General features: G+C 49.6%; 2 protein-coding genes across 3 annotated transcripts in view; both read right to left on the bottom strand.

Annotated features, from left to right (window-relative positions):
• The window catches only part of TEP1 (telomerase associated protein 1), a 54,859-nt gene extending 53,230 nt beyond the window's left edge, over nt 1-1,629 (bottom strand). For both annotated transcript variants that reach the window (XR_012945308.1, XM_076069682.1), the window contains exon 1: nt 1,544-1,629. The gene's annotated coding sequence lies outside the window, so the exon portion shown is untranslated. The remainder of the gene's footprint in view (nt 1-1,543) is intronic.
• A 2,281-nt stretch (nt 1,630-3,910) lies between these two features.
• On the bottom strand, nt 3,911-19,290 carry LOC142929136 (uncharacterized). Its single transcript, XM_076069681.1, has 4 exons — nt 18,473-19,290; nt 14,549-14,926; nt 12,328-12,365; nt 3,911-9,487 (listed from the first exon to the last, which is right to left on the bottom strand). Exons 1-4 carry the CDS (start codon nt 18,582-18,584, stop codon nt 9,269-9,271), a joined length of 747 nt encoding a protein of 248 aa, XP_075925796.1. The 5' UTR covers nt 18,585-19,290; the 3' UTR covers nt 3,911-9,268.
• Nucleotides 19,291-23,473: the final 4,183 nt, after the last annotated feature.

The following is a 23,473-nucleotide window of genomic DNA, read 5'->3' as shown; positions in this document are numbered from 1 at the left end:
CACTGTGTCACCGCTCACTGTGTCACCGCTCACTGTGTTATTGCTCACTGTGTCACTGCTCACTGTATTATTGCTCACTGTGTCACTGCTCACTGTATCACTGCTCACTGTATCACTGTGTCACTGTGTTACTGCTCACTGTATCACTGCTCACTGTGTCTCTGCTCAGTGTCACTGCTCACTGTATTATTGCTCACTGTATCACTGCTCACTGTATCACTGCTCACTGTATCACCGCTCACTGTGTCACCACTCACTGTATCACTGCTCACTGTATCACTGCTCACTGTATCACCGCTCACTGTGTCACTGTGTCACTGTATCACTGCTCACTGTGTCACCGCTCACTGTGTCACCGCTCACTGTGTCACCGCTCACTGTGTCACCGCTCACTGTATCACTGTGTCACTGTATCACCGCTCACTGTGTCACCACTCACTGTATCACTGCTCACTGTATCACTGCATCACCGCTCACTGTATCACTGTGTCACTGTATCACTGCTCACTGTGTCACTGTGTCACTGTATCACCGCTCACTGTGTCACCACTCACTGTATTATTGCTCACTGTATCACTGTCACTGCTCACTGTGTCACTGCTCACTGTGTCACTGCTCACTGTATCACTGCTCACTGTGTCACTGCTCACTGTGTCACTGTGTCACTGTATCACCGCTCACTGTATCACTGCTCACTGTATTATTGCTCACTGTGTCACTGCTCACTGTGTCACTGCTAACTGTGTCACTGCTCACTGTGTCACTGTGTCACTGTATCACCGCTCACTGTATCACTGCTCACTGTATTATTGCTCACTGGGTCACTGCTCACTGTATCACTGCTCACTGTGTCACTGCCGTGTGTCACTACTCACTGTGTCACTGTATCACTGCTCACTGTATCACTGCTCACTGTATCACTGCTCACTGTGTCACCGCTCACTGTGTCACTGCTCACTGTATCACTGCACTGTCACTGCTAACTGTATCACTGCTCACTGTATCACTGCTCACTGTGTCACTGCTAACTGTATCACTACTCACTGTGTCACCGCTCACTGTGTCACCGCTCACTGTATCACTGCTCACTGTATCGCTGCTCACTGTCACTGCTCACTGTATCACTGCTCACTGTGTCACCGCTCACTGTGTCACCGCTCACTGTATCACTGCTCACTGTATCACTGCTCACTGGGTCACTGCTCACTGTATCACTGCTCACTGTATCACTGCTCACTGTATTATTGCTCACTGTATCACTGCTCACTGTGTCACCGCTCACTGGGTCACTGCTCACTGTGTCACTGCTCACTGTGTCACAGCTCACTGTATCACTGCTCACTGTGTCACTGCTCACTGTGTCACAGCTCACTGTATCACTGCTCACTGTGTCCCTGCTCAGTGTCACTGCTCACTGTATTATTGCTCACTGTATCACTGCTCACTGTATCACTGCTCACTGTATCACTGCTCACTGTATCACTGCTCACTGTGTCACTGTTCACTGTATCACTGCTCACTGTATCACTGTGTCACCACTCACGGGGACTTTGGGCTTCTGCTGCGGAGGCAGCACCGCTTCCGTCTCGAGACGCGGGCGAGAAGCCCCGCCCCCAGCCCCATGCCCCCGCCCTCGTCCTGTGGCCCCGCCCTTATAATGCGGCCCCGCCCTCATCATGCGGCCCCGCCCTCATCATGCGGCCCCGCCCTCATCATGCGGCCCCGCCCTCATCATGCGGCCCCGCCCCCCCGCGGCCCCGCCCCCTGACCCCTCTCCTATCACAGAATCAGAATATTTAGATTTCGACTTGTGGAGGAATCCGATGAGCTCAGAAGCTCTTTTTCACATAAGTCCATTAGGGGGCGGGTGTCAGCGAGTGACATCAACAACAACAACGACAAAAAATAAGAAAAAACAATAGGAGTGCAAAATCGAGAAAGGATAAGCAAGTTCACTAGAATAAATGAAGTGTATTATAGGCTATAAGTAGACATTGCATAAGCACTGTTGCATAAACGCACGTACACACTGCTCATACATTACCCCGGAGTATCACTGTGCACCCCGCCTCCGCCACCTGGAGGCGTGAGCCGGGGGACTTTACCCGATGGGCAAGGTCAGGTTCCACCTCTCCACCCTGATTGTGGATCTGCCACCCACCAAGAGCCGTGAACAGGCGCTGGGCACTGCCTCTGCGCTCATTCGAGCAGGATACCCCAGAGAGCGTGGTCTATAGACCGTAATTATAATATTAAAATGTGCTCAAATGTCCACCCCCGCCCCCCCCCCCTAATATATTTCTATAAAATAGATTTCTGTTTATATGATTGTGGTTATGGTTGTACTTTATTAATCCTTAATCTCTGCCATTACATACAATGAAACAAGAAATGGTTAAAAAAAATCAAAACAGAGCAATGTAATACAATACACTATTAGACATTATTGTAAAAAAATAACTAAAAAGTCCATTCCACGTGATTTTTGTTTATACTTTAGGCAGGAAATTCGTTTTCAAATGTAGATATTTTTTCTGGGTTGGGACCCCCAGACCGCCTGGAAGATTTGGTCCCCCCCAATGTTGACTCCATGGCTACGGTCTTGCTATAGACAGAGGAGACTCCGGCATCTTCACTCTGCAAGCGCGGTGATTGCACCTGGGTGCTGGCCGAGTGTCACCTGCAGCTGTTGAACACACAGGAGGCAAATACACAAAGGCACACGCCTCGTGTGTCGGAGTGAATACTCAAACAATGGCAAATGTACGTCAACTTTCCAGAATGTGCCCTTCGACCCTATGGGGCCGTCCATAAATGACGTCACGCGATTTTGGACGATTTTTGACCCCCCCCCCCTCGTCACACCGCGTCACAAAAAGTCAGACCCCCCTTCAAATATGACGTCACATAGCTCTGACCCCCCCCCCCCCCCCCCAGAAAATTAAACAAGCTTCAAATGGCTTTAAACTATTGTCATTGTAGTGCGTATTTAATGTGGCGCTGCACTCTGATGTTGTAGGAGACATTTATTAAAAAAGTCAATTTAATTAAGTAGAACATGTTGTCTATATTTATTTAAAGTTGCGCATTTTTACGTGACGTCACATTTCTCACCCCCCCCCCCCCACCTAGGTGCGTGACGTCATTTATGGACGACCCCTATCTCCAATCGCTAAATTTGTCAACCACCGTTGGGAAAGGGAGCATTTTTTTCCCTCTCCATCGAACAGATTTTTTAAAAGTTGTCCAATTTGTTTTTGCAGCGTGAACAACAGAACATTAAAATCAAAACTGTACAGGAATGTGTGTTGGTGTTATCGAAAGGGATCAACATCGATGTGCCTGAATCAAAACTTAGACGTTAAAGATGCATCGACGTTTTTTCTTTCTTTCCCATCCATACCATCCAAGCAACCGACGAGCACCACTGCAATGGTTGAGATCAAACAGGAGACTTAACGAAGCTTTATTCACATGTAAACTTTGATGCAAAAGTCTCAACGCACCGGCAAGCATAAGCGTGCCTTCACATAAGCACATTCCTGCGGAGGGCAGCTGGTAGGAACGTTGGGTTGCTCGGTCAATGACAAGGGTCAACGGCGGAACCACGTGGTGTATTCCGCTTTGATCGGGCAGGGCCCCCTGAGCTGTATACGATTCCGAAGTGACCTTGCCTCGAATGATGGCTCAACGAATTGGCGGCTTATAATGTAGAGATTGAGAGCAGCCGCATAGTCCGAACGCATGTTGTTGATTCTCCACGTGGAGGGAAAAATGTCGTGAAGATGGCCGGACGTGGTTGGTGGCCACCCACCCCCTCGTGTGTGACGTGGCCTCCCTCCCCACCCAGCCCCTCCCTCCCCACCCAGCCCCTCCCTCCCCACCCAGCCCCTCCCCACTCAGCCCCACCCCTCCCATTTTTGGATGCACGACGGACGGACGGACACAATAATCCCCTGTGGGCTGGAGGAACCAGGAGGTTCCTACCAGTATTAATAGCACTGCCCTCACTTTTGCTTGGGGGCCGTCCATAAATGACGTCACGCGATTTTTGACCCCCCCCCCTCGTCACATGGCGTCACAAAAAGTCAGACCCACTCTCAAATATGACGTCACAAAGCTCTGCCCCCCCCCCAAATATATAAAACATGCTTCAAATCACTTTAAACTATTGTCATTGTAGTGCGTATTTAATGTGGCGCTGCACTCTGATGTTGTAGGAGAAAACATTTATTTTAAAAAGTCTATTTAATTAAGTAGAACGTGTCTATATTTATTTGAAATTACGCATTTTCATGTGACGTCACATTTCTCAAATCCCCCCCCCCTCGTCACAAATGTCTGACCCCCCCCCAGGTGTGTGACGTCATTTATGGACGGCCCTTTGGGATACACGCCCAGGCTTGAGCGGAGTCGTGATGTTGGCACCAACCCGGCTGGCTCAATGCTGTGGGACGCGGGCGACGTCGTCATCACCGCGTCGTTAAACCCTGTTAGGTGACGTCACTGCGACGAGGCTGTAGGCGTGGCTTAAGGGACTATGACGCAATTCGTTTAACATCGGATTTACATATACATCGATGGAGAGGCCATCTTTTCCGGAAGATTTTGACTCCCGTTAGTTTGTATCTGATGGCATTTTTCTAAATTTGTTAATTATAAAAGGTAGCAATTTTGTGGGAATGTCCTCAGCAAGGGAAACAGTTTTGTTTTCATGTTTTTTTCGTACACCTAACATACCTGTCAACCCCTTATCAGTGCCAACCTTATTACAAACCAATTCGGACCTTATTGGTCACCCCATGCCCTTATAAATCTCAACGGTCATCCTACAAAAAACACAAACAAATAGACGTTTTTGGTTGCTGGTATTTAAACAGCTATATGCGCTTTGTTTCCTCTCACACAGCTTAAAGGTCGTGATCTGAACGTGGCTCTTTCACTCCAGCGCTGTCCTACCAGACAGTCTCGTCCCTTCACCTGATGAAGGCCGCTTGTGTTGTGGCCGAAACGTCGTGAGAATATTATTGTGTTATTTTATTTTATCAATTTAGCCCAGAGCGACAGTCAGCAAGAGGTGGGTGCCATGCCCACTAAGCGTGGCAAGAAAAGATTTAGGTAAGCATTCATCATTTAAGATCCAATAATATTCAAATATTATTGTGACATGTGACGTTTCGGCCAATGACCCTTCCTCATGAAGAATTGTGCTTGTTTACCACTGCCAATGCAGCATCACCAATTCATGTTTTATTGTGACATGGGGCAGTGACGTAACCGAGCGGTGGTGTATTCGCCACTTGCTGCAGTCGTTCACTGTTTGACAATACGCACCATGGGCGACGCAGTCGATCCCGTTAAAGATCCCGTCATGTAGTTCACAACAATAAGTAGGTGCGAGCGTAAGTCCACGCGAGCCGTCCTACTAAGGGAACTCTCTCGTTCCAACAACACCGACACGAGTACTTGTCGGGCATGAATGTGGTTGTTGACCTTTTTCTTCCCCAGAGACCTGAGCCTTTCACTCCCGCCCCATGATATACTCTCTCTCCTCCTCTCCTCTATCCCGCCAATATGTATCCCTTTGGGTTTTCCCCCAACCCCCTATTCCCAGTTTTGTAACTTCCTTGCCTGCACCCTTCTCTAAATATTTCTATGGACATGGCCCTGTTGTATATGGCCCTTTTTCCACAATTAATATCAATAATATTTGGCGATAATTTTTGTTAATAGTAACCGAAATAATGAATGAAGACACGCAAACCAGACTCTCAGCAAACAGCATATGGAGGTCATGGAAAGGCCATTAAATGAAAATTAAATGAATAATGAACTCCCGGGGTGAAGGAAAGGTTACGTTATCTGCGAATCTCCAGATTGCCAAGGGACGATTTACCATGACCTGCTGACATAATTTTGACAGTTCACAAACATGCCCAGGGTCAGAGGGCACAGACCCGAACACTGGATATGCAGACAGCAGGATTGACGTAACGCAGCGCCCGGGGTCACCAAGAGTTCGCCACTGCAGCCGCAGACACAGCCAAGCCAACCGCTAAACCATTTTTTCTCTTCATTGCTATTAAAGTAACGTTAAAGTTCAGAATCCAATAACAGGAATAAGCTAAAATTATCGATCCTCACGCTCACTCCAATTAAAAACCAGGCCTCAAGCTACATACATGAACCATTACCCATCTATTAATAAAATACGAATGTTATTTAATTATTTATGAAGCGGATGGCAATCAGAATTTTTCCTAAGTCAAAACGAATTCTCTAACCTCAGGACATAAGCAAATAATAATGCATTGTTAACTCAAGGGTTAGAGAGAGAAAGAGAAAAAGAGACCCCGGCCGCCTTTGTCTTCCCGCAGCGCGAGAGAGCAAAGATAACACCAGAAGGCAAGGCATTATCGCAGGCTATCTGTTTTCACGGGAGATCTAAACCTAATAAACAACACACACACCACACGTGCAAACATAGAGGGATAGAGGAATGCGCAGCGTGCATCAGCAAAACCTCAGGCGAGCAAGTTTTAAGTTAAAGAAAAGAATATGAATACATAATATCACACAGAACATTAATGCTAACATGGTTCACCGTAAAATATATTCAGCTTATATAACCTTGCAAACACTAAAGAGTACAAAATTCCAACAACCAAGAGGTTATCTTTTGGCTTAGGATGTCGGAAATAAAATGATAAATGATAAGCTTACACACTGAATGACGAAATTAATAAAACTGAGGAAGGGCCAAGATAATGGGGTGAATCACAACCTTGTGGAATATGAAACAAATGATATTTGACCGATGGTAAACCGAGGGCAACGGAGAGAGCCCTCCGGCCGTCTTTGTCTTCCCGCAGCACGTGATAAGAATATGCATACGCTCAAGAGAGCACCTTCCCTTGAAATAAAATCAAACACCACGATGGAAACTAACACAACAGACCTTGAGTCACGTACAGAATCATAACTGTAAATGGTACGATACCAAACGATGATGGAATAAAATGTTAACTTAAAAACCTTAACCCAATCTTTGTGCGTCAGAAAAGGTCATACAGGGGGGAACTCGCTCCTCCCTCTCGCACAGGCAGACAGAGAGAAGAGACGCCTTCGAGACGATTTGTAACATATCGTTTTTTAAAGGTTTATGGAAAGAGGACGGCGAAAAGAACCAGGCCGTAAATGACACACACACTGACACACATACGGACACACATACGGACACACACACTCCAGACCACGACGCACAGCCGAATCAGTAGGAGCTCCGCCTTGTGGGGAGGAGCCAAGGGGAGAGATTTTGGCATAAAAACAGAGCGCTCCAGGGTTGAAACTCAACTCATCAGCTGGCGGACAAGCTCATCAGCCAGCGGACCAGCTCAACTCATCCCTGCAGAAGAAGATCCACCATCAGAAGATCAACCACCACCGACGCAGAAGAAGTCTCTCTACAGCTCGCCAGAATGGCGAGACTCGCTGTTTAGCAACAGGCTGAGCGGTGCGAGTCAGCAACATCAAAAGGAGCATCGTGACGAACGTGTATCGCCAGCGCCAGATAGCGTAACCAGTGACCATCACGTCAACGACATAACCTTAAGTCAGCCACCACGCCAACGGCGATCACCGAGACAGCTGTTACGGGCTAGCTGTGAGCGCCATCTACTGACGACCATTGCAACTACAACAACGTGTCAACTCGCCAACCCACGCCAACAGCGATCACCGAGACAGCTGTTACGGGCTAGCTGTGAGCGCCATCTACCGACGACCATCGCAACTACAACAACGTGTCAACTCGCCAACCTACGTCAGCCGAACCCGACTCGACCACTGCGAGAGAAGAATCAACTGATACGTATGACGCACACTGCTCCTCACCACACGACAAACCAGGTGTCTGCTTGACGCAAAGAATCAATTCCGAACACTGACTACTCAACACAATCCATATCCCTCACCCATACACGAGTCAGGAACAAAAGCCTAATCCTCAAAACGTGAACCATCAGGGGCCGTGAAAGCATTGCGACAGATCTTGGGTTGTACTTCTAATCACATAAATTACCAACAGATCCATCAATACGAATTAACCCTTGACACCTTCACCACGGAGCTACGCTCACGGGGGAGGGGGGGGAATAGCGTGTCCAACCAGGTTTCGTTCAGGCAACTTGGTCCACAATTAATTAAAAGTTGGCCCAAGATAAGGATCTCAGGGGAAAGCGCGCACCCCATCGCACACCCTCACTCCAAGCCATTTCTGTAATCCTATAATCTTGCCGATGGATCTATTGATTTATTTGTGCCTTTGGGAATAATAACTTGTTTTTTTGTCTTTTCGTTTGAATATGATCGTATAATCTTTAAGTACCTTTCGTTCATAATTGCCGCACGTACTCGAGTTACGCTGCATAATCATTAATTGCTCTGATATCCAAAGTGAAACAACGTGATAAGAATTGACTTGAAGGTCTATGAATGAATGCGGTACTGTGTGGGCAATTTTCAAGTATACGAATTTGCATATTTTAAAGTTAAGAATGCATGTTTTTAACGACTCTCACCAACTGAGCTCGCGTTACGCGGGGGAAGGAATCACATGTGCTGTTATCAAAGTGAAACAACGCAGTCGTGATGATACTGTGTTGATACTGTGTTGGAATTCCAAGCCGAGAGTTGCATCTTCTAGATTTAAGGTTTAGTTAAAAAAAAAGATTAATGCAGAAGTTGTTGTGTGTTCTTTCCTGAAATGTATGCATAAGAACTCTATTCTGCGTTGAGATATGAATCTGGAGACCTAAAATAAGCACACTAATACATACTCCATAAATGTTAAAGCGAGAATAATTGTATTATACTGATCGATAATGCGAAGCTAAACAGCGAAGCCGAGTTTAATCTGGCATGCTCACAGTACCTGCATAACTGCATACGATTAATTGCATTATCCCGATTGATAACCGACCCTCGTCAACGAGGCGGGGCCTAATTATCATAACGGCTCGCATCAGCATAATCACACACACTTACATAAATTAACACGATTATCTCTCTAATTAGCATAATTAATATAATTTCATAATTTCGGATAATTATGCAAATTTCAAATTTCATTTACTTTTTATTATTTTCATCAAAATTTTCATAACCTACATATAAAACAGCCCCCCTGTCCTTTGTGTGACCTGCACACTCTAGCCTAACCGTGTCCATGCATTAAATCTACAGATTTCATAATAATTATAGTCCCCTATCAGTGCTTGAGCATCACAGCCGTTGCAGTCATTGCGGCTATAAATACAAGCGCGGACACCACACACAGAGTTACAGGCAGGGTGAGAGGGCAGGACTGCACAACGTCTTCTCCAGTGGAAGCATTGGTATGACATTCCCATGTAGCCTGCGTCGCCTGCGTCGCCTTCGTCGCCTTCGTCGCCTGCGTCGCCTTCGTCGCCTGCGTCGCCTGCGTCGTCTGCAGCATCACACGTGCACACAACAACCAGACGTTACTGGAGGCGGAAGCTGCCTCCTACAAGGTAAAATCAATCGCTATCTCCACGGTGTCCAACTGATCGCGACAATGCGATGGTGCATCACTGGAACCTTCAAATCGACCCCCAACTTTTGCCTCCCCGTGTTGTCGCATGTTGCTTCCCCATCTACTTGCCGCAATCCCGCAACCCCCTGGGAAGTCCAGCAAATCGTGGAAAACGTGCGTCTCCCCATCCAACAGGATCTCAACGATGTCCTCGAGATGCGGGCGAGGAGCCCTGCCCCATATGCCCCCCCCCACCGCCCCCAGTCCTGTGGCCCTGCCCGCAGCCCAGTGGCCTAATCCCCAACCCCGTGGCCCCCTCGTCCTGTTTTGGATCCACGTGGTTAACCAACAATGCAACGTCAACCCTGATGATGATGAAGCTTGTAACACCAAATGGAGTTTACAAGAAGTCACAAATACCTCCTCATGCAAGAGCCGATGACGCAAAACTTCTGGGCAAACGGCCCCGAAGATGCATCCACTGCACAAACCACGGCAGCAGATTCGGACACTCGATGCATACGTGGAAAATGTTAAACTCTCCGGCAGTGTACGGTGACCGTGGTCACCATCCAAAACAGAACTGTGGAGCATGTAGCCTAGAGTCAATGCCCGATTCCCAAACACGAAGGAGGCGGGCATCATCACAGCGGTTTGCATCGCTACTCCTTGCACAATCAGCTGGCTTGCCTAGCTCAATGTATAATTGTAGTTGTTGCTCAACATTGGCCAGACGAAGGAGGAGATCTCGTAGACCTGTGCCAGCTGCCGAGCGCCGAACTACGTGCGCCAATTGTCTCGCTGGGGGACCACGCCAAATATGCTCTTTAGCATTAACATCACTAAAATTCAAACGGTGAGACTGGCCAAGTGATCATGGTCCATTTTATCTGGTTTAACACCTAGGCTTTCGCGATCAATATCATCCATATTACAGGTTAGATCGCGTAAATATATAAATGTGTCGTTAAACCCCACCACCACCTGACATTTGATGACGCCAAAAAGCGTTTGATGACGCCAAAAGGCGTTTTGGCCAAAACGCCTTTTGGCGTCATCTGGTCGAGCACCAATTGGGTCGAGGCTCAAAAGAAAGCCGTCCCTTGGTGTGGACCAATCAGTTTCAAGGACAATGCATATATTATGATAGTATGTTTTTTGTTTGCATTTTGACTGCAGGTATTGTGGTTAATGCAGATATGAATCCTTGTAAAAAAGTTTCAGTTTTGTTGCCAGAGAAAAGGGGAAAACCCCTATTATTATATTTTGGTACTGGCAAAGGAGGTCTAATAATCTGGCTAGTTTATCAGTTGTTCCCGCAACATACGGTATTTTTTTATCGTTTGAATTACTTGGTCAGTTTCAATGCTCGTGTTATTTGATTTGGTTTTGGCATTCAAAGCCCTATTAATTTGTGCATCATTGTAACCGTTCAATTGCAGTGCTTTAACATCTTTAATTTCACTTCTCAAATTATCACCATTTGACAATTTCTTAGCCCGATGTATGAACGTCTTCCTGAGAGGATTTCTGTGCAGGGTGACGGTGTGACTCTGCATTAAGATAGGCATCAGTGTGTGTTTCATTTTGGTAAATGCTGTGTGTTATTTTACCATTTTGACCGCGCCTGAGCAAAATATACATAAATGGGAGAATTGTCAGCTTCCACTTCCATGGTGGATGGGTTTTGTGAGTTGAGATGATTTATAAATTAATTATATGTATCTTTTCCATGTGGCCAGACCACCAATGTGTAATCCACATCTAAACCAAGCAGAAGGTTTGTGTGCTTGAAGGTATTGCTATTGTTTCAAAATCTTCCATGTACAAAATCGCTATCACAGGAGACAAAGGAGAGCCCATTTCTGCTCCTTCCTTTTGTTTATAGAAGTCACCTTTCCACACGAAGTAGGTGTTCTTTGGAAAGTATGCGGGTAGTCATGGGATATCTTTAGCTAAACCACATCAACACTTACCAGAATATCATTAGGCCACAACGTTTCGATCGCAACACAAGCAACCGTCATTAGGTGTGAAACAAACACAACAGGAGGACTGCTGACGTAGGAGGTGACGTAGGAGGTCAGCAGTCCTCCTGCTGTGTTTGTTTCACACCTGATGACGGTTGCTTGTGTTGCAATCGAAACGTCGTGATCTATTATTTTTTTCTACCGACGTAACTTTACCGAAAGAACCAAAGAGTATGGATTCCTGCAGTCACGAAAGCTTCAATCAAGAATAATATCTATTTAAAGCTTTCGTGACTGCAATGATTCATCTTCTTTGGTTCTTTCGGTAAAGTCACGTAGAATGAGAATAAAATAATAAATTGATAAAATAACATAACACAATAATATTCTCAGTGAGAATATAAGAATAATATCGTTAGGGTTACGCTTAAAATCTTTAATTATATTTACGAGATGTTCAGAGTTTTTAATGACCAAAGAGCTACTACCGATGTCGGGCTGCATTTGTTTAACGACACATTTATATATTTAGGTGATCTAACCCCAAAAAAACCCTGTTATGGACATTTTATCTGTTAACACTTCAGCTACATAGAGCATTTTTTTTCTAAACTTGTTAAAACCAGTTACCAAATCCTTTTTTGATAAGCAGTAAACAGGTTCTGATTCATGAAAATAAGCGGTCAACTCCAGTTCTGGTTTTTGGTTCAGCTCTCTGGTTAAGTCTGATCTTTTTGGCTAATTCACCGATTTTGGTCTCACTTGGCATGCTCATGTAGCAGGGCATTTGCAAAATACACGTACCGTTGTGGTTGCACTTCTCCTTGTGGGTATATTTCCACCTGGTGCAGAAGAGGAACACAGCCCTTGTTGAGGACAGATCTTTACCACCGATTCACTGCATTGTGGCATCTCCACGTGCATTGATGTGTAGTGGGTTTGTAAGGAGACGGAGTCTTCGTAGGAGGCAACAAGTATTTAATATAACAACTGTAGCAATAAATCTAAGTCCATAACACGAAGGGGTAATGGCCCCTTCCACCCACAACCTAGGGAGGTACGGCCTCCGGGCTATCGTGCCCTAACCACCGGGCTAACCACTCCTAAGCCCTCCGGCTACTGGGACCTAGGGTAGGCTGACCCGACCCAGCCAAGGTCCTCGGGTCTCGAGCGCTGGCCCACACAGACCCGGCCCTGAGAAGGGCGTCGGGTCGGCGGATCCTCAGGGTCCTAGCCTATTGACCACTGGCCTCACTGAGCCCCGGCCCTTATAAGGACGGCGGGGCTTGGGGTCTAGGGTCCTATCTTCAGGTGGCTTCTGGTTCTTCAGCTTGAGGCGAACTGCCTCAGCCGCACTGGGGTCCGGCTTTTATGGGGCTCCCAGGGTCACCCCGTCCCTGGCCACGCCCACCATCTGGAACCTTCTCGAGAGACCTGGATTGTTGCGCAATCCTCCCCAGCCCCCTACCCGGGACCCTGGGGTGTCCCCCTCGGGTTCCCAAACGTCCCCCCCCCCCCGGGATGCCTGACCCACGAGTCCTGCTTGGCACAGGCTGGACTCGCTGTTGCCCCTGTTGAGCCCTGACAGGAAGTACCAGCTCAACCAAAGTGGTGGCGGTGTATTACGCCCAACAATTACCGACCACAGATGTAGGGGTGAGTTCAGTACTCTTCAAGGGTACAAGATGTCATTTTTCATATCGAATCTAAACAATGAAAGCAGTGCCAGTGATATTACATTAATCTCCATATCCTATACCTTTGATTAGCGGGGTTGGCTATATACGGTGCGAAAGAAGTTCAACATACGTACATACATATAACTTGTTAATTTTATCCAGGAGCTACTTTGTTTTTGAACATCTTCACACCTATATTCTTGGTTCTTTCGGTAAAGTCACGTAGAAGGGAAACAATAAAATAATAAAAATATAAAACAAGAAAATTCTCGCGACGTTTCGTCTGCAATACAAGCAATCATCACCAGGTGTGAAAACCACAGCAAGAAAATTTGAAAAAAGTGGCGTTTTTTTTACATTAGCACCACGGAGAGCGATTTGACAGTTTGTTCAGATGGACGAGTCCATCTATGTTCGGTCTGAAAGCCACCGTAAGCGTGAACAATCAAGACCCGAAATGGTTTATCAAATCCTTCCAATGATTGCTAAGCCAGAATCCATCTTCTCGGTTGAAAATGTCGCTGTGTTTGTATATGTGGAGATCCTCATGCACGAATCTCTCATGGTAGCAAGATGGCTTGCAGAGAACCACTCTCTTGGAGAAGTCAATGTCGTGTGAGCCTACTGAATTATAACAGTGATCTGCCACAGCCGAGGTGTTGGTCCTACCATGTTTAGGTCTGCTTTGTGTTCACAAATGCGGTCCGAGACATGTCGTTTGGTTTCTCCAATGTAACTACTACCACAGAGGCCACTTAGTTTGTAGACGCCAGGGTACTATATGTCCGGAATCACATCTTTTACAGATGGAACCAGATCACGGATTTTATGTAATGTGGTTTTCACACCTGATAATGATTGCTTGTGTTGTAGTCGAAACGTCGTGAGAATTTTATTGTTTTACATTTTTATTATTTTATTGTTTCCCTTCTACGTGAATTTACCGAAAAACCAAGAATATGAATCCCTGCAGTCACGAAAGCTTTAAATCAATATCTTCACACCTGTATTTATTCCAGAAACAATAAAGCCTTTTCATAATAAGATATCTTGATACTGGCGAATGGGTCCCCTCATCGTTAGCCTCTGACAAATTTGTCAAATTAGGCCACTCTAAATACTTGTGCTAGAATCTAAAATAATCATGAAATCAGAATTGGCAAACAATAAAAAACAATGGATGGATATCGATATTAATCAAAATGTTTAATAAAATGTATGAAATTAACACAATTATGCAATTGTACAATGTCTGGATTTAGCAAAACGCTTTCATCGATGTCGCGTTTGTGCCATGATAGACGCGGTGTAGCGTTACTGTCATCGCCGTGGGAGTAGAAGCGTACCATTAAGCACCGTCATCCGCACGCTCGCGCTGTCTTGCCGAGTGGGACTCCAGAGGCAGCAGAAGAAGACGCCTTCATCCGACGGCAAAACCTTCCAGATCATCAGCGAGAAGTCACCGCTCTCAAACGCATGCAGATTCATGGTGATGCGATGTTTAAAGTGCGTCTTGTGCACGGCGGGCAAGCCGTACTCAGAGGCCTTCAAGGTAATGAGCTCTTTCTTTCTTCCGCTCGAGGTTCCCCGTGGCGACCACAACCACCTAGCGACCCGCTTGTCGTTCTCCCGCTCGCCATCTGGTGACTCGATCCAAACCGCGTTCGAAAAGTGGCACGACAGAGAGATGTTCCATCCGACTTTCACCTTCTTGTCCAACACCTCTGTGAAAGTGAATCGTGGCATGTAGTGAGGTTTGTGGCAATATTTTCCCACAGCTCTAATTGTGTCTGTGTACAACTATTGTGTGTATGTATAAGGGTAAATTAAATATATCTTAAAATGACCTTCGACAGGGGAAATATCAAGGTTGCCACCTGGACTGGATCGACCAGGTAGTCTGGAAATTGGTATCCGTATTCGGGTGGCAGGAATTGATTTTAACCCAAGATCTGGTACCAGTATTGCTGTGTTCAACTTTATTCTAGGGGACTACACAGTGACCACATATGCTGAGAATATCATAAAGCCAACAATGTTACATGCTCATTGTGAACATTTTTACAGCATTTCTGCTTAGTGATATATGCTATTCATACTTTTAATGCTAATATACTAATATACTTCACCTAATGAAGGCCGCTTGTGTTGTGGCCGAAACGTCGTGATTTTTGTTGTTTTATTTTTTTACCTACGTGACTTTACCGAATAGAACCAATGAGTATGGATCCTAGCAGTCACGAAAGCTTTAAATCTAGAATTGATCACCTCTACGGGGAGGGCTTTCACCTATCTGTTAGAGCTTTTAACAGACAACGGGACAAGAAGTCACAGCTCATCGAGACGCTGACCTTCCTCAAAAGATGCCGCGATCACAAGGTAATACCCATCGCTTTCACACTCACTTCTGCTGCTGTATCTTCTCCGAATTCTAAACAGATTCTGTTTAAGGCCAGCCTATCTTTAATCTCAGAGAGGATAAGGCTACTCCGATTTGAACTCGATACTTTAGACAGGAGTCTCCTACAAGCTCATTTAATGTTAACACAAAAAATGTCACCTTCTGATTGGAATCACGTGGACAACATGACTGCTTCTTCTGCTGATTCACTGTCAGTCAAATGTAAAGCTAACCTGATTTCTAAATTCAACCACCTATCAAAGAAGAACCCAGTTCCACATATAACAAAACTAGACGTCAACAAAATCGTCATTAATCAGATGTAGCCCTCAAAGGCGTAGAACACATCCAAGCAGACGTTGCGAGAGCTGAAATAGCCACTATTCTTAAGAATGCTAAGAAACCCATTAGTAAAATCAGCAAAAATGAACGCTCTGAACTCGCGAATAAAAAAAAACAGAAGTGATATAGTCATCCTCTCAGCCGATAAAGGCAACGCTACTGTAATCATGGATAAAGATTCATACAACAACAAAATCCAGAATCTGCTCAACGATGGAAGTTACTCAAAAATAAAAAATGACCCTACCAATAGCCTAGCGATAAAAACCAACAAGATAATCACAAGTTCGACCTCCCTAATCGACCCAACTAAATGTCCCTCCCTAAAACCTTCTGCTGCAAGACCCCCTAGATTCTATGGTCTTCCCAAGATTCATAAAGAAGGCACCCCACTACAACCCATCGTATCCACGATCAACTCCCCTACCTATAGACTAGCCCGTTTTCTGTAAGATACCTTGCTGCCTTTCACTGGCAAGACCGCCTCAGCAGTACTTAACTCAGCCCAATTGGTCTCTATGGTCAAAGACGTTGTACTGTCCCCTGACGATATCCTTGTCAGCTTCGATGTGGTCTCTTTGTTCACCAAGGTCCCAGTACCTGATACCATTGAAATAATTTAAAATTTGGTCCAACATGAACTAGACCCCGATACACCTGCACTGGTTAGGCACTGCCTCAACAATACCTACTTTACTTGGAATGGCTCCTTCTACAAACAAAATGAGGGTACCCCCATGGGATCCCCCTTGTCACCAGTGATAGCCAATATTTTCATGGAAAAAATTGAATCAGACGCCATCCAGACTTCCACCCTCAGACCTTCCCTGTGGAAGAGATATGTGGATGACACTTTCGTCATTTGGCCACATGACCTCCCAGCTCTCAACCTTTTCCTACACCACATCAATTCCAGACATCCTGCCATCAAATTCATCATGGAAGTGGAGAAAGATGGCAAGCTACCATTCTTAGATGTTCTGTTTGAGAGGAGACCTGATGGCTCATTGGGGAATTCTGTCTACAGGAAACCCACCGACACAGATTCCAACTTGATTCCCACCACCACCCAGCCCAAAATAATTATCTCATCAAAACTTTATACCATAGGGCTCATTGCATTTCGGACCAACACCACCTGACCAGTGAATTAAAACATGTACACCTGGCCCTCAAAAGGAATGGATACTCTGACCGTACCATCCGCCAAGCTGTTTCTCCCTCCATACAGAAACAACCACTTGATACTCCGGTCAAAACCATCACACTACCATATATAGCAGGTGTTACTAAAAAGATTTCCAAAATTCTAAACAAACACAAGATCCAGGTCCGGTTCAATACAGTACACAAAATTCGTGATCTGATCCCATCCGTGAAGGATGTCATTCCTGACTTACAGTACCCCGGGGTTTACAAATTGAGTTGTACCTGCGGTGATTGCTATATCGGGGAGACAAAGCGACATGTCTCTGACCGAATTCGCGAGCACAAATCAGATTTGAAACACGGCAGAACGAATTCTTCTGCCGTAGCTGATCACTGTTACAACGCTGTGGGTGATCACGATATAATTTTCTCCGATACCAAGGGTTTTTGCAAACCCACGGGTTTTTATCAGAGATTTGTTCACGAGGCAATTCAGATCTACAAACACAGACACAATTTCAACCGAGAAGATGGTTTCAAATTAAGCAACCCTTGGAAAGATGTTCTAAATCGAACCAAACATTAAACTAATTTTCAATGGTACAGTATATTTTTCAAGTAGTGGTACCCCAAACTTTCGCAGCTCTTAAAAAATCCCTTTTCACACCATCAATAGGTAAACTCCCCCTCCCCCCCTCGCCAACCGGCATGTTCACCCGCATGTACACCACCTCTACACCGTTCATCATGCTAAGTCGGCCAATCAAATGCTATTTTTTTATGCTAATTCCTTTGTCAAGGCACCTTGTTTCCTCGCACACAGCTTAAAGGTCGCGGTCTGAGCGTGGCTGTGTTTCACTCCAGCGCTGTCCTCGAGACAGTCTGGTCCCTTCACCTGATGAAGGCCGCTTGTGTTGTGGCCGAAACGTCGCGATTTTTGTTGTTTTATTTTTTACCTACGTGACTTTACCGAATAGAACCAAAGAGTATGCTAATATACTTTTTTTTATAAATGACTTATTCAAATACTTTTACTCATGCCAAATATGGTTTCACATATTTTTGGAATGAGGCAGCCGATTGCATTCGATTTCAGGTTACTAACATCAACCGATTCCCCACCGGACGAGTCACGCCGTTCGTCTGGTTTGAGCAAAGCGCCCATGTTTGGTGAGAAAGTGATACCAATCACTCCAGAATTTAGTTCAAAAAGATTGTTTTGCCAAAATTGAGAATGGAACCGCATGACTTTAATTTCGTTACAATAATACGTAAAACATATTGGTCTTGTTCGACAGATACTGCTATTAATCAACAGACAGTACACACGGGAAAATAAGAGAAGGCTGCATATTTAATAGCTGTTAAAATCTCTTACTTTGCATCCGAAGCATGGCTGGAAGTGCGCAAAGAACCAGCAGAACTTTCCAGAACGCCATGGTCTTGGTTGTGCTTCTAATCACAGCCTCACACTGCGATTGCCAAGGCATTCTGGCTTTAAGGAAGTTGTGATAATTTGAGTTTCAACACGGATAGACTTATGCAAGCCTGCCTCTGTTACACGTCTCATTGGATAAAAAAAACTCGACATCCAAGTTTCCCTTTTAGTAATATGTTTCGCTATTTTACTGCTCCCTCAATCTCCAAACTACTAAGACCGTCACTCTTATTTTGTTATCCTTCCCCCAAACCTCCGAATAGCTTGGCCATAACAACTTTCGAGAGTGGATTTATCCTGCGTTTCAATGAAGCCAGGAGAGCTTTACACATCGAGGAAAAAAGTGTTATTTAACCCATTTAAAACATCCTTCAATCTCAATTGTTTTGGTGAATTAATTTGCATTTCACCGTGTATAATTGATATGACCGTACGTGCCAATTAGTCACTTAATAATGCCATAAAAATAATCGTGATGACCGTGTGCCCACGACGAGTCGCTTCTTGTGCAAGACTGATGGTAGTCTGCTTTGTGGGCAAGCCACTTCCTTATTACTCATTAACCTTCTGGAGTTTATCTACTTCTGAGCTACGCATGTTTTAGTGGATACACAAACAGCTTTGAGTTTCTCCCATTCTGTACTTCAAAAGCAAGGACTCTTGTTTTGCTGTCTGTGTGTTTCTCTATGTACGTGTATATTGTGTCTGTGTGTATGTGTGGCGTAGGAGTAGAAACCCTGGAGTTCTCAGAAGTGCTGAGGAAGCAGCAGTTTGGGCTCCAGGATAGACAGGTTTCATGCTGAGACTTCTGCATTTGCATTTCAAGTTTCGCTCGCATGTATGCAGGTTGACAAGGCACATGAGGGCCATACCCAGCCGCTTTTGTAATGTGTACACACTGTACCAGGCAGTGATTAAGCGAGTGCGAAGCCTGTAGCATATATTATAGATGGGCCCTAAATAAAATAAAATATATACATTTTAAAACACAAATTTTTAACTTGCATAGTAAAGTAATTGTATTTTTTCATTTGCCATACAGCCAGATAATACGAAAAATCGCTAACCTTAAACACCCAGTCGTTCATAAAAGTTGAAGGCGGTGTAGTACTATAGTAATAGAGCAAGTGAGGAATCAATGAACCGGAATTGATCACTTGAAAGCATTTAGCGTGGGGCCCTTGAAAGTGCGGGGCCCGTAGCTACTCCATATGTAGCTACTTGTGCTGCTGGGATAATCCGGCACTGGCACCAGGTACTTGTTGAAGGCTAAGCCGACCTCCGGGATGCTCAGGACAAGGTGAAATATTCACCACTTCTGTTGGTCATGACCAGGATTCATAGCGCAGTGTACTAATCACTGCACCACCACTCCCCATCCTCTGAATATAGACACAAAGGTACACATACACACAGAGATACATGTACATAGAGATACACACTGAGAGCGTTCCAAACAACACATTCCTGCGGAGGGAGTGGGTAGGGACGTTGGGTTGCTCGGTCAATGGCCAGGGTCAACGGCGGCTTGGTGTATTCCGCAAATATTCCCGACTGTGATGGCGTGCACAAGCCGGCGTAAGTAGGTTAAACGTTGAGTTTTATAAGGGCACCACAGGGTGACCACCCACCCCTCCCACCTCCCACCCACCCCTCCCTCCCACCTCCCACCCACCCCTCCCTCCCACCTCCCACCCAGCCCCTCCCCGCCCACCCCTCCCACCTCTCACCCAGCCCCACCCCACCCACCCCTCCCACCTCCCACCCACCCAGCCCCACCCCACCCACCCCTCCCACCTCCCACCCAGCCCCACCCCACCCCTCCCACCACCCACCCAGCCCCACCCCACCCACCCCTCCCACCTCCCACCCCACCCCTCCTACCTCCAACGCAGCCCCACCCCACCCACCCCACCCACCCAGCTCCACCCCACCCCTCCCACCCAGCCCCACCCCACTACCCCTCCCACCCAGCCCCACACCACCCACCCCTCCCACCCCTCCCACCCAGCCCCACCCCACCCACTCCTCCCGCCCCTTCCACCCAGCCCCACCCCACCGACCCCTCCCTCCCACCCAGCCCCACCCCACCCACCCCTCCCACCCAGCCCCTCCAACCCCTCCAACCCCTCCCACCCAGCCCCACACCACCCCTCCCACACCTCCAAACCAGCCCCACCCCACCCCTCCCACCCAGCCCCACCCCACTACCCCACCCACCCCTCCAACCCAGCCCCACACCATCCACCCCTCCCACCCAGCCCCACCCCACCCACCCCTCCCACCCAGCCCCACCCCTTCCACCCAGCCCCACCCCACTCCTCCCACCCCTCCCACCCAGCCCCACCCCTCCCACCCCTCCCACCCCTCCCACCCAGCTCAACCCCACCCCTCCCACCCCTCCCACCCAGCCCCACCCCTCCCACCCCTCTGACCCAGCCACACCCCACCCCTCCCACCTCCCACCCAACCCTCCCACCCAGCCCCACTCCACAACCCCGCCCACCCCTCCCACCCAGCCCCACCCCACCCAACCCTCCAACTCAGCCCCACCCCTCCCACCCAGCCCCACCCCACCCCTCTTACCCCTCCCACTAGCCCTACCCCTCCCACCCCTCCCACCCCTCCCACCCAGCCCCACCCCTCCCACCCAGCCTCACCCCACGCCACACCTCCCACCCAGCCCCACCCCACCCCTCCCACCCAGCCCCACCCCACCCCTCCCACCCACCCCTCCCACCCAGCCCAACCATACCCACCCCACCCACCTCTCCCACCCAGCTCAACCCCACCCAACCCACCCAACCAGCCCAACCGCACCCCTCTCACTCATCCCCACCCCGCCCACCCCACCCATCCCAGCCAGCCCCACCCCTCCCAGCCAGCCCAACCCCTCCCAGCCAGCCCCACCCCACCCCTCCCAGCAAGCCCCACCCCACCCCTCCCACCCAGCCCGACCCCACCCATCCCACCCAGCCCCACCCCACCCCTCACACCCAGCCCCACCCCTCCCAACCACCCCTCCCACCCAGGCCAACCCCACCCACCCCTCCCACCCAGCCCAACCCCACCCACCCCTCCCACCCAGCCCAACCCCACCCACCCCACCCATCCAGCCCAACCCCACCTACCCCACCCACCCAGCCCAACCCCACCCCTCCCACCACTCCCACCCAGCTCCACCCCTCCCACCCAGCCCCACCCCACCACTCCCACCCCTCCCACCCAACCCCACCCCACCCCTCCCACCGAGCCCTACCCCACCCCTCCAGCCTAACCCCACCCCGCCCACCCAGCCCAACCCCACCCCTCCCACCCAGCCCAACCCTCACCCCTCCCACCCAGCCCAACCCCACCCATCCCACCCAGCCCAACCCCACCCCTCCCACCCAGCCCAACCCCACCCCTCCCACCCAGCCCAACCCCACCCCTCCCACCCAGCCCAACCCCACCCCTCCCACCCAGCCCAACCCCACCCGTCCCACCCAGCCCGACCCCAACCCTCCCACCCAGCCCGACCCCACCCCTCCCACCCAGCCCGACCCCACCCCTCCCACCCAGCCCGACCCCACTCCTCCCACCCAGCCCGACCCCACCCCTCCCACCCAGCCCGACCCCACCCCTCCCACCCAGCCCAACCCCACCCCTCCCACCCAGTCCGACCCCACCCCTCCCACCCAGCCCAACCCCACCCCTCCCACCCAGCCCAACCCCACCCACCCCACTCACCCACCCCCACCCCACCCACCCACCCACCCCCACCCCACCCACCCCCACCCCACCCGCCCCACCCACCCACCGCCACCTACCCCACCCACCCACCCCCACCCCACCGACCTCTCCCAACCCTCCTGCCCAGCCCCACCCACCCACCCCTCCCGCCCAACCCCACTCCTCCCACCCAGCCCCACCCCACCCCTCCCACCCAGCCCCACCCCACCCCTCCCACCCAGCCCCACCCCACCCCTCCTACTCAGCCCCACCCCACCCCTCCCACCCAGCCCCACCCCACCCCTCCCACCCAGCCCCACCCCACCCCTCCCACCCAGCCCCACCCCATCCCACCCCTCCCACCCAGCCCCACCTCACCCCTCCCACCCAGCCCCACCCCACCCCTCCCACCCAGCCCCACCCCTCCCACCCAGCCCCACCCCACCCCACCCCTCCCACCCAGCCCCACCCCACCCCTCCCACCCAGCCCCACCTCACCCCACCCCTCCCACCCAGCCCCTCCCCACCCCTCCCACCCAGCCCCACCCCACCCCACCCCTCCCACCCAGCCCCACCCCACCCCTCCCACTCAGCCCCACCCCACCCCTCCCACCCAGCCCCACCCCACCCCACCCCTCCCACCCAGCCCCACCCTACCCCAACCCTCCCACCCAGCCCCACCCTACCCCACCCCTCCCACCCAGCCCCACCCTACCCCACCCCTCCCACCCAGCCCCACCCCACCCCACCCCTCCTACCAAGCCCCACCCCACCCCTCCTACCAAGCCCCACCCCACCCCACCCCTCCCACCCAGCCCCACCCCACCCCACCCCTCCCACCCAGCCCCACCCCACCCCTCCCACCCAGCCCCACCGCACCCCACCCCTCCCACCCAGCCCCACCCCCCCCACCCCTCCCACCCAGCCCCACCCTACCCCACACCTCCCACCCAGCCCCACCCCACCCCACCCCTCCCACCCAGCCCCACCCCAACCCTCCTACTCAGCCCCACCCAACCCCACCCCTCCCTCCCAGCCCCACCCCACCCCTCCCACCCAGCCCACCCCCACCCCTCCCACCCAGCCCCACCCCACCCCTCCCACCCAGCCCCACCCCACCCCATTCCTCCCACCCCACCCCACCCCTACCACCCAGCCCCACCCCATCCCTCCCACCCAGCCCCACCCCACTCCTCCCACGCAGCCCCACCCCACCCCTCCCACCCAGCC

The sequence above is a fragment of the Petromyzon marinus genome, chromosome 25 (genome assembly GCF_048934315.1).
Source record: "Petromyzon marinus isolate PM22_M1 ecotype Great Lakes invasive population chromosome 25, UKy_Petmar_22M1.pri1.0, whole genome shotgun sequence".
NCBI classification, from domain to species: domain Eukaryota; kingdom Metazoa; phylum Chordata; class Hyperoartia; order Petromyzontiformes; family Petromyzontidae; genus Petromyzon; species Petromyzon marinus.
Note: the sequence above shows the minus strand (reverse complement) of the source record. Positions and strands in the feature narration are given on the sequence as shown.